The sequence below is a fragment of the Clupea harengus genome, chromosome 23 (assembly GCF_900700415.2).
Source record: "Clupea harengus chromosome 23, Ch_v2.0.2, whole genome shotgun sequence".
Classification (NCBI taxonomy): domain Eukaryota; kingdom Metazoa; phylum Chordata; class Actinopteri; order Clupeiformes; family Clupeidae; genus Clupea; species Clupea harengus.
Window position 1 is genome coordinate 13,783,833 of NC_045174.1, and position 14,187 is coordinate 13,798,019.

Below are 14,187 nucleotides of genomic sequence, written 5' to 3' on the forward strand. Positions count from 1 at the left end.
ATATCCTTCTGACCCCCTAGTGGCCATTTCATCAACAAAAGAGAAGACTGAATCCTCTTATTTGATTTTCCAAACACCATTTTTTATTTCAACACTGATTTCCGTTTGCGTCAAGTGAAATCCTACACATCCTACCATCGCTGATATTATTTCATGGATAAATAAGCCGCCCAATCAAGCAGAACAAGTCCTCCAAACGCTGTTCTTTCCTACCCTCTAACGACCATAATGAAAAGAAAACACTTATCTAATACATGCGAATATTCCAGTTCACTGGTGAACAAGCTTGACTTTCTACCTCAGCCATGAACACACACTGCTCCTGTGTCCAGTAGAGAAATGCATCTGGCTGGGGTCTGGGACCAAATGCAAAAATAACATTAGCTCCAGCAGGGGCAGCGTGTGTGTGTGTGCGTGTGTGTGTGTGTGTGTGTGTGTGTGTGGTGGGGGGTGCCGTTGATCAATGAGGGCATTCACATTCATATGAGCTACATCACTGCATTAGCGTAGGCATCAAGAGGGGGGCTGCGTAACGAGGCGCGATACTAATCCCCTGGAATCTCATCACTCCAGATGATCTCTCTGCATCTCCACCTCGACATCTCCTCTCCATCTGTATAGCTGTTTGTGTGCGTGTATGGGTTCGCTTGTTTAGATGTCTGTACGTTTGTGTATTTTCTCAAAACTGAACCTCGAACTCCAATCGCCGAGTCCTGCTAATGATGATAGAAAGTCAACCATTTCCATATCCATTAAAATTTGGTTCTGCTAATTAAGACGGTAATTATTTTGTTTTGCTTCTTTTGGTTTGTTTGGAGCGGGCAGGGTTACTGATGCAGGTAATGGGTCTGTGTTGGGACAGGTGAGTGTGGTGGGGTTCATGGGTTTATGCAGGGCAGGTGTGTTTGGCAGGTTTGGTGGGCAGGTGGTGAGGGTTTGATGATGGGATGGACAGCTGTGTGTGTGTGTGTGTGTGTGTGTGTGTGTGTGTGAGAGAGAGAGAGAGGAGTCATCTCGGATCCCAAACGCTAGCCTCTCCCCAAGGGGGCAACTCTGCTCACTTTCTGATGATCATACTCAATTTCACAGCTGACAGCACCACTGAGGCTCAGGACAGCGTCACACACACACTCACAAAGGCTCTCACACACACACACACACACACACACACACACAGAGGCTCTCACACAGAGGCTCTCACACACACACACACACACACACACACACACACACACACACACACACAGCAAAAAAAAGCCAAGACACCATCTGAAAAGGAGGAACACACCAGACCAAGACCTTGGCTCTTCCAGCCGTGAAAGAAATAGAGCGAATATCAGAAAAAGTGAATGAACGAGAGAACATATGAGAGGCAGCTAGCATGAGAAGGGAAGAGAGAGAGAGAAAGAGAGAGAGGGGGGGGGACACACAAAGAGACAGACTGTAGAGATAATGACACTTATAGCTATTGGGGCGCAGGACGGGGAGGGGGAAGGGCCCCTGTCTTATCTCCAGAATGAACTGAGGGTGCTTGGGGAGTGGGTGTGCATGATTTGGATGGTGGTGGTGGGGTCTAAAAGAGGTGAAGGCCATCCCTACACTCCGTGTTATCAGTGAGGCCTGACTCTCTTTGCTGGGGCCTGTGTCTCACTTTCCATTGGCTGCCGAGTGATGACAGGGGCGCCGCATCAGGTCAAACTTCAGTCAAGGATATCTCATCAGTAACAATAATAATAATAATAATAATAATAATACTAGACTGTGCTGCTATCCAGCACTTTTTTAAATTCCTTTCATTTCAGGTCCTTTTTTTATTTCTTCCGAACCCATAAATATGAAAAATCTCTGCCACCAAGTCACCTACATTCACACAAGCTCAATTTATGGGCAGAGCCAAACAGCGTGGCTCCGGCCCCATAAAGAAATGGCGCTTGGCATCAATCACATCAGTAGGCAGTGTGACTCGAGGGGTTGGTGGTCTGTACGTGTGAGAGAGAGACAGAGAGAGAGAGAGAGAGAGTGTGTGTGTGTCTGTGTGTGATGTCTGTTTGTGTGGGTGTTTGTTGTGTGAGTATGAGAGAGAGAGAGAGAGAGAGAGTGTGTTAGTGCGTAATGTCTGTGTGTGTGTGATGTCTGTTTGCATCTGTGTGTGTGTGTGAGTGAGTATGAGTGAGAGAGAGTGTGTGTGTGTGTGTGTGTGTGTGATGTCTGTTTGTGCGTGTGTTTGTGTGTGAGTATGAGAGAGAGAGAGTGTGTTACTGTGTAATGTCTGTGTGTGTGTGTGTGTGTGTGTGATGTCTGTTTGCATCTGTGTGTGTGTGTGAGTGAGTATGAGTGAGAGAGAGTGTGTGTGTGTGTGTGTGTGTGTGTGTGTGGTGTGATGTCTGTTTGTGCGTGTGTTTGTGTGTGAGTATGAGAGAGAGAGAGTGTGTTACTGTGTAATGTCTGTGTGTGTGTGTGTGTGTGTGTGTGTGTGTGTGATGTCTGTTTGCATCTGTGTGTGTGTGAGTGAGTATGAGTGAGAGAGTGTGTGTGTGTGTGTGTGTGTGTGTGTGTGTGTGTGTATGTGTGTGTGTCAGTGTGTGTGTGTGAGTGTTAGTGTGTGTGTGAGTGTTAGTGTGTGTGTGTGTGTGTGTGTGTGTGTGTGTGTAGGGTGATTCCATGAAGTTGATTCTTTTACACCACTTCCATGAATCCGTAGATGCTACTCACACCAGACAATGAAAAAAAGCCCCATTTACTCCCTGTATATGCTAGTGTGGGCACGCAGACAATGGTCCATTTTGAGAAACCCGTGTTGATCCAGACATGGTTTTGGGAGACTCTTGACACGTCATGGCTGACTCTGCCTACAGTCCACACAACAAACTACACACCACCTAAATCAACACACAAACTACACACCACCTAAATCAACACACAAACTATACACCGCCTAAATCAACACAGCCTTACTGTCAGTACCGGCAGCCCAGATATAAACTATGCTGTTTGATGGCAGGGGTGGGGGGAGAGAGAACATAATGGCAGAAAAATGGCGTTTTGTAAATGGTTATTTGTGAATCATAATTTTCTTCCCTGCTGACAAACAGTGACAAATTCTCCAACTGGTAAACACCCACATGTGTACAACGCTTGACCGCCATGTAGGGTAGATGACGGTCATGCGAGAAACATGGCCATGACTGCTACCAGTGAGTTATTTAGCTGGACTGTTGAAAAGTAATAGGTGATTTCTAACGGCGATGATACCTAAAAGCTGTGTAATCCTCACATCATTGATACATGCCTCTTCACTACTGTTATTGGAGTCAGTGGTGGTCAAAGTGATGCGTCGTACAACTGGTGTGATAAACTGTAGATGCAGAAACAGAAATGTATCGATAGTATAGATAAGTATAGATAGTTCACTGTTGTGTTGTGGCTTAATCAGCGCTGTGTAGTGAGAGCTGTCTGTCGGATTGTGCGAGTAAGAGCTATTTTGTAACTGTAAGTGCTGTCTGTAGCGGTGGAGTGGCATGGCTGTGGAGTTATAGATGCAGAGGCGCTCGGCACTCTGCTGAAGGATGAGGCACTTTTTGTCAAATGGAATCTTGATCAAATATTAATCTCTCGGTTGGTTAGTTGTTAGGTCAGCCTTCACATACTCTTGCCAGGCCCACCAGATACACAAACAGAGAGAGAGAGAGAGAGAGAAAGAAAGAGAGAGGAAGACGTTTTCCTCTTTGCAATTTAGCATCCCTTCATCTTAGCTTACATTCACGGTTTCAACTCTTACATTGAACAGTAAATCAAACAACGTCAAGAGTGAATGAAGACTTCTGATGTGAGGGGCACTTCAATGAATTCCACTGAGAAGAAAAAAAACTGAACTTGTATGCATATAGTTTCTTTAAATAACACACTAACAAGAGCACTGCTTTTCAAGGAAGCGCTCTGTCATTTTGTAATTTGCTGAAATGGAAAGTACAGGGGACCCATTTATTTTCCACACACTAGTATTTTAGCGTGCTACACTTCCAGACAAAAATTGGCGTCAAGTCCAGACTTGCGCCTCATCTAATTGGAGTGTAGACGCGCTTAGAAGTGGAGAAGAAGACAGGTGAAAACGGTGAGCCCGTTAATGAGCTGAACGGGAACTACGGGAATGTCTACAATGACAAATTAGGCTACAGATTGCACTGTTCTCTCGGAATGCGTCCAATAACAGAGTATGAGAAAGCCGCTCGCAAAGTAGCCAAACAAATCAGGGAAAAGTTCAGTCCACGTGATACACGTCACGCAATGGTCTACAATAAACGTATAGAATATAGGTTAATCTGTCTGTAGCTGAAAAAAAAAATATCTAGATAAAATAGGAAACCTGAACATGCTGAGATATCAACTTCAATATGTTGAAATTCCAACTCACGCCTGAACAGACAGCTAACATTATAGATGACTGAGTTATCTTTTACCGGTCAAGTAATGTTTTAAATAGTAGACAAACTATTTCCACATTTTATGTGAATATTATAGTGTCAGTGGTGAAGTAAGAAAGTCAGAGGTGTCATTGTTGTCAAAACTGTCACAAAACGCAAAAAAAGGTAGCGCCTTTTCGGACACCCATTTATTCCGAATAGGAACAACAGCAGAAAAAAGCAATGTCTCCTTACCTGCTCCTGTTCGTTTCAGACTACTTCCTTGGTCATCCGCTCCGAACATTTCTCTTTGCACATGGAGTCAAGTCGAACCACTTTGCTAGTTGCCTTCGCGCGTCACGACTCTGCTGCCACTAGCACCCTTGCGCTCTCCCGTCCCACTGCAAAATGCGCAGTCAGGGATTCCCGCAGAACTGCCGGTCTGACAGCGGTCACATGGGAGCACACACCGCATCCACACACACCAGCAACGTTTCGCGCCACTGAGGTCCGCTGTCACCGAGCGTCCAGCAGCCGCACGCGCCCTGTTCCTCAATTCACTCTCTGCGCCTCGAGGGAAAATGACTCCCTCCTACAAACACGCTTCCATCTGGCTCGTGAAATGTCACTACTACGAGGAAAATAGACAGTTACAGTCCCCTCCTTGCTAGCTTAATTCTGGCTTAAGCAACGAGGGAGGGTGAGTCGTATTTAGAACGGTGACAACAGCTTTGGTTTATTACCACAACAGTGCACTGAGCAAGACAATCAGTCAGTGACAAGCCGCGGGAAGGATATCAGCCTCGTCAGAGAAACAGAATATAGCGTTGTTGACAGGTTGATTGATAGAAACGGCATTCCTTACGGTGTGGCCACTCCGTAAAATTGATTCATTAAGGCCTAAACTATACTATAATTAAACTATAAACTGAGTTTCCCTTTTTCTCTCCCGCTGCGGCAAGCAGGAGGAGAGGTCAGCGCTGTCAAAGTACTTACACTCAACAAATGACAGATCTGTGTGTGTGTGTTTTGGGAAGAGGCCAGAGAGGCGGAAGGGGTTTGTGTGAGCCGAATAAATGCTTCACGTATGGAAGCTGTTCGAAACAACACATCGCTCATCACCCCTGTCACCTCACCCTCACACCAAAATAGCTGTCACTCTGAGGGAGATATATGTGTTTGGGGAGGGGTGGGGGTCGTATGAGAGGTTTGAGGGGGGCATGTAAAGAGTGCATGTTGACCACATACCTTCACCTCTTTCCCTTTTCTCTCTTAACCCATCCAATCCCCCCGAACACAAACATGGTCCCCTCGCGCTGAGGCGCCCCGCTCTTATAACCTTACTACCGTAGTCCCCTCCTCTGCTTTACAGGCCTATCGTCCGCCTCATTAAAATACTTGGGCGACGTTCAAAGGCTAGTGCCAGGGGGTGACTTTGTGGGCATGCAGCTCAAGGGGGGGGGGGGGGGAGGGGGTAGCGTGTGTGTGTGTGTGTGTGTGGGGGGGGGGGGCTAAGGGGGGTTGGGGGGTGCTACATGCTGGCCCACCTGTCATCCGAATGCACTGATGGATAGGCTGTGGAAACTTGGAATACTTGGAGTTTGAGCTATGTCCTTCCCCTAGAAGACCTCTGGCACGCCGGGCCAGACCAACGAGAAGTCAGCCCCTATAAATAATCTCCTGGGGACAGGGCAGGAGAGAGGGAGAGAGACACAGGGAGAAAGAATGAGAGAGAGGAGAGATAAACGTAGGAATAGAGAGAGGGAGATAGAGGGAGGAGTGAGCGAGAGGGGGAGCGAGGGAGAGAAAGAGGGATGGAGGGAGGGAAGTGGGGGTAGCTGAAAGATAACACTAGTGGACAGAAACCCTGAGTTGCATGGGGGGGGGGGGGGGGGGGGGGGGGGGGGGGGGGGGGGGGGGCAGTGAGTGCTAGCTGGCTAAGACCTCCTGTAGCCGTCCGTGGACCTGACCGCCTGATAACGCACTCGGGTGGCACAGAGCGGAAGTGCTGAGCTCCCTCTTTTCTCTTCACCCTTTTTCTTTTTAAATATATCTTTTTATTTTTCCTTTGCTCTTCTCTCACACAAACACACCCACACATACATAAATATCAACACACGGCTCATACACATTCTGTCCCCGTCTCCCCACAATCATGTACAATTCTATGTCTGTCTATCTTTCACACACACATGCGCACACGCACACACGCACACACACACACACACACACACACACACACACACAGAGAAACACATCACACTCTGTCTTTTACACACACACAAAATGTTGTCTCACTGTGGTAACTCATCACACATGCACACACACGCACACATACACACACACACTCCAACAAAGCACAGCTTTAAAAGCCTGTCAGACTCTCTCTCTCTCTCTCTCTCTCTCTCTCTATCTCTCTGATGGTTTTGAGGAATGCTTTTCTGTGTAAGAGCAGCCATCAGAGGCTTCTTAATCACTCTCTATTACTCCTACGCCAGCGCATAAAAAAATGAGAGGACTCGCCTCCCCCTCACCTCCTCCCCACCCCACACCATCCTCCCAACCTCCAGTCTTAAGCGTCCTCACTCGCCGCCTGACCACTTCAATTTACCTGGTTGCCAAGGAAACGCGCCTGGAAGTGAAGCTGCCACTGGCTCTTTATCCGGCTCTCTGCCATACAAATCAGGGCACAAATGGATCATTTAAGGGTAGAGAGAGAGAGAGAAAGAAAGAGAGAGGGATGGAATGGGACAGAGAGGGAGAGAGAGGGGGAGAAAGAGGGAGAGAGGGATGGAGTGGGACAGAGAGAGAGGGGGAGAAGGAGAGAGAGTGTGAACGAGAGGGAGAGAAAAGCGAGAGGGAGTGAGATTGCGTTTTTAGGGCCTCGTTATTAAGCCATAAGTAAAAGCCAGAGAGAGGAAAAAAATTTTGTGAGAAAGATAATGGCAGACGCCACATTTTGTCCTTAGTGTGGTCAGAGATGGATCTTTTCATGGTGCATGTTGATGGAGTTACTTAAACAGAGAGAAAGGAGGAGAGAGAAAAAGAGAAATAGAGTGAAAGTCGAAGCGGCCACCTTTTCACTCAGAGCGAGCCCCACACAAAAGATTGCCAATCTTCTTTTAAACCAAAATATAAACTATAAGTTAAATAGGTGATGGCAAAATAGCATTTGAATGGAACCACCACACATGAAAAGAGCAGGTTGACATGAAATACAGGGTATGTGACAGGCCACTTTTATGGTAAGTCTGTTTGTAGGCCTTTATTATTGTGTTTGGTGGTTTGGTTTCAATTTGCATTTGCCCTTGTCTCCGCAGTTTAGCCGGCCATAATTTCTACTTGTTCTCTAACACTCAGTCTTGGAGCGATACGATTACCTATACCTAAGTTCAAAGTGCTCTTATGTCTGGACAAACTATTAAGATATCTTTATATTACTAGAACTATTCCCAGACATTTTGATACTTTTGTTTGTTAATTGTGTGCTCTGTCTTCGATAACTGATTGTGCCCAGTGCATGTGTGATGTATAACAACCATTCGTATGAGTTTACTGTCTCATTGAGTATACTCTGTATGCTAAACTGTTTGTGATTGGGTGAGTTGAGTATGCTCCGTATGCTATACTGTTTGTGATTGGGTGAGTATTGTTTGGAAAGGGGCATTGTTAATTCTGTATTCTCATCTTTGCCTTGTCTAAGGCCTCAGTCAGGCACTGATTTGTTGGCCCACATCACAGAATCAGCATCGGACTATCAGCCCAACAATCCGTCGCCACGTTGCGTCCGGTATCGGCAGACTACAAGTCAGATCCGCACCAGAGCTGCGCCAGATCTGCTCTGACATCAGCATCTATCTGACCAATCATCAGTCTAAGGCCAGGGTGTGCGGACAGTGATGCTCTCAGCCTCCATCATTTAATCTCGCTCAAGTAAAAAGAGGAATGATCTTCCCCCAGTACTGTAGCCTGGATACCAGACCGAACTTAGCCCCGCCCACAACATTTGAAGTCGGGAAGTTCAGTCTGGCATTGCTCCATTGGGGAGAAACTATCTCCGATCAGAAATAGCCGGACCAATCAAATTGTCAAGGCGGGCTTTATACGATGATGGACAGATGATCAACAGTAACGTAATCAACCACGTCACCAACACACGGGTTGAATTCGTTTTCAACAAACATGGCTGCCGCTGGAGAGCTGAAATGTATAGATTCGAGTCCAATTAGACATTGACAGTGCATTCATTTGGAAAGAGGAACTGAGAAACGCGATCAAGGCATTTGTCAATCAAAAAGATGTTTTTGCCTTCCTTCCTACGGGATCCGGTAAAAGTTTAATTTATCAGCTGGCCCTGGTCACATACTACGTTGTTCTGATTGGTTGTGGGTAACCAATTGAGCAAAGAGGCATTTTTTCTCCTGGTTCGGTTGAAACACGCCCCATAATCACAGCCCAATGGAGTGGTATCAGACTCATATTCTGACTAGAATTATGAGTATGACATCATCAGGCTACCAGTACTGCAGTGTCTATGATAAATTCAGGGGACTGGAGCTTTACTTGAAGGATGAAGAGGATGAAGATAATTGATGGGACGTGGGTAACTTAAAGGGCTAGTTCATCCGAAAATGAAAATGGTTCCATTAGGTACTCAATCTCAGGATGGTAGACTTTCATTCCAAAGGTTCGGTGGTCAGTGCAGCACAGCGTGAGTTATGGGCACAATTCACCTCCACACTGCAAAAAAGAGATTCTCCTTTTTTTTGGTTCACAGAAAAAAAAGAAACCTCATATGGGGCTGGGGTAGTGGGAGTGGATAGTGACATATTTTTCGTTGTCAGGTGAACAGTCCCTTTAAGATTAAAGCTTGATTGGTCAAGCCAAAGGTTTCATATGTTTCATGTGTTTATGTGTGTATGGAAATGTGAGTGAGTGAATGAGTGAGTGAGTAAGTGAGAGAGAAAAAGAAAGAGAGAGATTAAGTGTGTGTGTGTGTGTGTGTGTGTGTGTAGGGGGAAACATGTCCAGCTCAAATGGTCGCTCTTTTCAACATCTTCACCGCTGTCTGCTGTTGTGTCAGCCTTCTGACTCACTGGCCTTTTTATATACTCCCTCCCTGAGCGATGAGTCGCTTCTGAACACCCTGCGTCTGTGCGCTGCCCGCCTGCCCGCCTGCCTGGCAGAGAGATGCGCGGCAGACCCAGGCAGGTCTCTGGCATCTCTCAGGTGTGTGTGTGTGTGTGTGTGTATGTGTGTCTCTGGCATCTCTCAGGCGGTGTGGGAGAGAAAATCTCTCAGGAAAGGGGGGGGGGCTCTGTCAGGCCGCGTCACAGTAAGACAAATCACCTCGCCGGCTGACGAGAGCGAAGAAATATTACAGCTAATATCTGTCCAAATATACTGAAAAAACAAACCAAGTGGTACAGAGAGACAGAGAGAGTGAGTGTGGGAGAGAGAGAGAGAGAGAGAGATAGAGAGACAGGCAGACAGACAGGCAGACAGATAGATAGACAGACAGACAGACAGATAGATAGATAGATAGAGAGAGTGTGGGAGAGAGATAGAGCAAGATAGAGAGACAGGCAGGCAGGCAGAGAGAGAGAGAGGAGAGAGAGAGAGAGTGTGGGAGAGAGATAGAGCAAGATAGAGAGAGAGAGAGAGAGAGAGAGAGAGAGAGAGAGAGAGAGAGAGAGAGAGAGAGAGAGAGATTAAATGAGCTTTGTGGGTTGTTCTCCCTCAAGTTCACCCACCGACCCGTCGTGAGCTGTTTTTCACGCTCTGTGGACTGTTGTTATTTTCTTTAAAAGTTGCCGCCCTCGTCCCCTCTCTTACCCTCTCACCTGACACAAGCCAGGCTTTGAGGATGAGAGTGAAATGTGTAGTTTGTATTTTTCCGTCGCAACACACACAAGGTCCCATTCAGCCCTGCCCCGCCCAAGCAGGGGCAACTGAAGCAGCATTCATCACCTCCCTCCCTCCATCACTCACACACATGCTCTCTCCCTCTCTACCTCCCTCCTTTTCTCTCTCTCTCTCTCCCTCCCTCTCTATCTCACCCTCTCTCTCATGGCTAGGGTAAGGAAATACTGGAGGTAAGTGTATCTGACCACAGTGACTGAGATGTTTCCAGAAGCCTTGTTTATTTATACATGTATACAGTAGAGCCTTCAGTAGTAGTCATGGGGCATGAGGCACAGCACCGAGGGGAGAGGGGCTGCCTCACGTCTCGCCAATGTTGCCACATGTGTGTGTGTGTGTGTGTGTTCGCCACAGGCAACGGGGGGTGTGTGTGTGTGTGTGTGTGTGTGTGTGTGTTCGCCACAGGCAACGGTGGAAACGAATACTTATGACATGCGAGGTATATATGAATATGTATGTACACAAAAACACACACACTCTGTCTTTCAGATACACACACACAGTGTGTACATATATATATATGTGTATATATATCTATGTGTGTGTGTGTGTGTATAATAATAAAGGAGTGTATGATGAAAATGTGTTTCCATTATGCTAATACTGACAACCCAGGACCAGGTTCATTAGGGTGGCCACATTATGTGAGGCTCTTCAGTAAATAGAGGGTAATGGCCCTCAGCACCACGTTACGTAACTGCGCTCAGAACCTGCCATTTTATTTCCACCAGGGAATCAGTCCCACCATGTCACGCGACAACAGGTTATAAAGCAGCACTATGTAACAATTAGCCAAATTTCTTTGGTATGTTTAAATGGGTTACTAGTTTTGGATGAACAGACTCTCTTCTTAAAAGTTACAGGTTAAGGATATGCCAACATGGCAGGCAGTTCCTCTCCCTATGTGAACTATGCCACTGAGATTCTAAAACCAAATGGAAACACCAGGTTAAAGCAGCACTATGTAACAATTAGCACATTTTTGAGGAATGTTTTAATGGGTTACTAGTTTTGGTAACATTTTTGAATTATTTTTCATGTTATATGGTCATGGAAAAGACAGATAAACACACCTGTCATTCCCACTGTCATTCTGTGGTCCAAGACAGAACACCCTGCAAAGATGTCTGAAAAGCTTTCACAGCATGACATTGCCAGTTATATAGCCAGAAGACACCAGTTAGCATGTTAGCAAGGTTTTATGAGTTTATCACTTTCCATCACTTGGCTGTTGGCAAGGTTTTTGTATTCCTTTGGGTTGTTAGCTTAGCTAGTTTTGGACATAAATTCATTTCTGTCTCTTTAAATAAACCACCTGATGGCAGAAGTGGTGAGCGAGGCGGCCATAGAAAACCACACAGTGGGTATCTTCAGGTGTTTGTCCTCTGGAAACAGAACGAGAGATGACTCACAACTTGGAGTACATTTATATTCCTCCTGGGCCCGCCATGAAACAATAGAACTCATTTTAATTTTAAATAATTTTATAGCGTTATAGTATTGGGTAACCAGGTTGACCAACCCTTTCTTTAGTCACAGACCAGTCATTACTTGTCTTTTTTTGTCACACTGTCTCGAACTTTAACTTACGTTTTCAAAATGTGGGAACAAATCCGTATTTGTTTTCACATACCCCATTTCACATACCTCTCTGGGTGATGACCCTTCCTGTGGCCTTGTCTTAGTGTTCAGTTATTTTAACCCTTCTGGACTGGTTTGATGGATGTCATCAGTACTGGTAAAGAAAAACAGGTGTTTCCACACTTTTAGCCATTAGTCTTTGTGACGGTCGTGGTGCGACCGCACATGAACTGTACACTCCGGTCCCATGTTTGCAACCACTAGCGCACCCAAACAGACATGGTTTGCACACACACGCACACACAAACACTCATACAACTGATTACCTCAGGTCCTTGCCAATTACTCTGCTAATTGCCTAGGCTGGCAGGAGGGACACCTGGAATGGTCTGGGCCAGACCACTTTGATAAAGTGTTTTATATACTTAGAAAGTGCTTATTTTATTACCTAGTTATTTCTTTGTTGTTTAGAACACTGAGGAGTACTATGTTTATGTTTGAGGGTCTGTCTTGTCATTGTGTATTGTTTGTTTTGTTGTGTCTACCCCTGTGTTTAGAAATGGTGCTGGCCGCCAGGTATATATGTTCATTGCTCTGTCTGGTTGGTTTAGCTAGTCTTGTCAGGTATGTGTTGCAATGTAGACTGTTTTACTGCTGATTGTTGTCCTCTACCCCATTTAGAGGCTTAGCAGGTTCTGTGTACTTTTACTGCTGATTGTTGTCCTCTACCCCATTTAGAGGCTTAGCAGATTCTGTTATGTTTTTAGACTGCTGAATGTTGTCCTCTGCAGATAGAGGCTTAGCAGGTGATATATTTATGGAGACTGTTGCTTTTTGACCTCTGCTAATTCAGAGGCTTAGCAGTCCTCCAGGATATTGGAAGCATTAATAAACATATATTGTTAAACCCTCACTCTGTCTCTGAGCTTTCGGGCCAAACCCACATTTTTGACGGCAACCGAGGCTCGGTCCGTCACAGTCTTACAGACACACGCACCCGTTGGCTCAGGTCACTTACTCCTTCTCTCTCTCTCTCTCTCTCTCTCTCTCTCTTTCTCTCTCGTACTAAACACGTGCTTCTCTCACACCCTCAGCCTCCTGATAATCCTTCCGTATCAGTCTCTCCTGTATCAGTTACCCTGAGGGGCCTGAAAGACCACCTCATCCACCTGCGAATACCCAGGCAGCTTAAAAATACCCCCATTCACCCCAGTGCTTCCCTATCACCACCTCCTCCTCCATAGCCACAGTCAGTCACAGTCAGCACCACAGCAGCAGCAGCACACACACACCCACACAGACACACACACACACAGACACACACACACAGGCGCACACACACACACACACAAAGACACACACACACACTCAGGGAGAGAGTGTGAGGACAGCAAGACCAAATGAGTCACTTCCCTTCCTAATCTCTATGATGTTCTGACTGGGAGAGATTAAAGAGGGGATTAAAACACCACAGGAGAGTGAGAGAGAGATGAAGAGAGAGAGAGAGATGAAGAGTGGGGGAGTGAAAGAGCAAAGTAAAATGAGAGAGAGAGATGATGATGATGAACTAAGAGAAAGGGGTAACAAGAGAGACCAAAATAGAAGGATGATGAGGTAAGGAGAGTGGATGAGTGTGAGGAAGAAGAAGACGGAGAAAAGAGGAACAGAAGAGAGAAGAGATGAAAATGGCGTGATGACCAGAGCGCAACAGCGGAGGTGGACGGAGAGACGAGCACATCTCTCAGACTGCTGTGGAATGACTCACACACTCCTGCAGATCCACTACAGCAGAGCAGCAAAACAACAGATTTCTCCATTTTCAAACCTGTCCTCTTCTCAACCGCAGGAGCAGCACAGAACGACCCCACAATGCACTGCTCTCTGGTCAGTCCCCACCTCGCTGTATCTCTCTGAAGGAGGTGGGCTGGTAAACAGAATTGTGAGTGACCTCTCGGCCAAAGTCATGTATACAGTCATTCATTCATTCTTTCACTCACTAATTCATTCATTAACATCTATTCCCTCAGCTGTCACTTCCTGTTTCTCAGCTGGTAGAGCAAGGTGCTAACACCACCAAGGTCGTGGTCTCCATGCCGACGGAGCACACATGCTGATTAACACACGTGTCCGTCCTATTCTGTCAGTCACTACAGCTGATGTCTGTGTCAATGAAATGAATAAATACAACTCCAAAAAGTAGTCCCAGTTAAAAAAGGCTGACATTTTATCAGTAAACAAAAACAGCTCAAGAGAGAGTGACTTGGACTAGAAAACCTCTCCACCA

General features: G+C 46.1%; 1 protein-coding gene across 3 annotated transcripts in view; it reads right to left on the minus strand.

Moving 5' to 3' along the window:
* Positions 1-12,210, minus strand: part of znf385c (zinc finger protein 385C) — a 120,254-nt gene extending 108,044 nt beyond the window's left edge. Inside the window, exon 1 of one of the 3 annotated variants that reach the window (XM_031560923.2) lies at positions 11,970-12,210. Coding sequence is in view for 1 of the 3 variants with exons in the window: in XM_031560922.2 (XP_031416782.1) it covers positions 4,656-4,704 (49 nt within the window). In the remaining 2 variants the exon portion in view is untranslated. Of the gene's footprint in view, positions 1-4,655; positions 5,026-11,955 lie in introns of those variants that run through there. The other 2 variants (XM_031560924.2, XM_031560922.2) reach the window with 2 other exon arrangements.
* Positions 12,211-14,187: the final 1,977 nt, after the last annotated feature.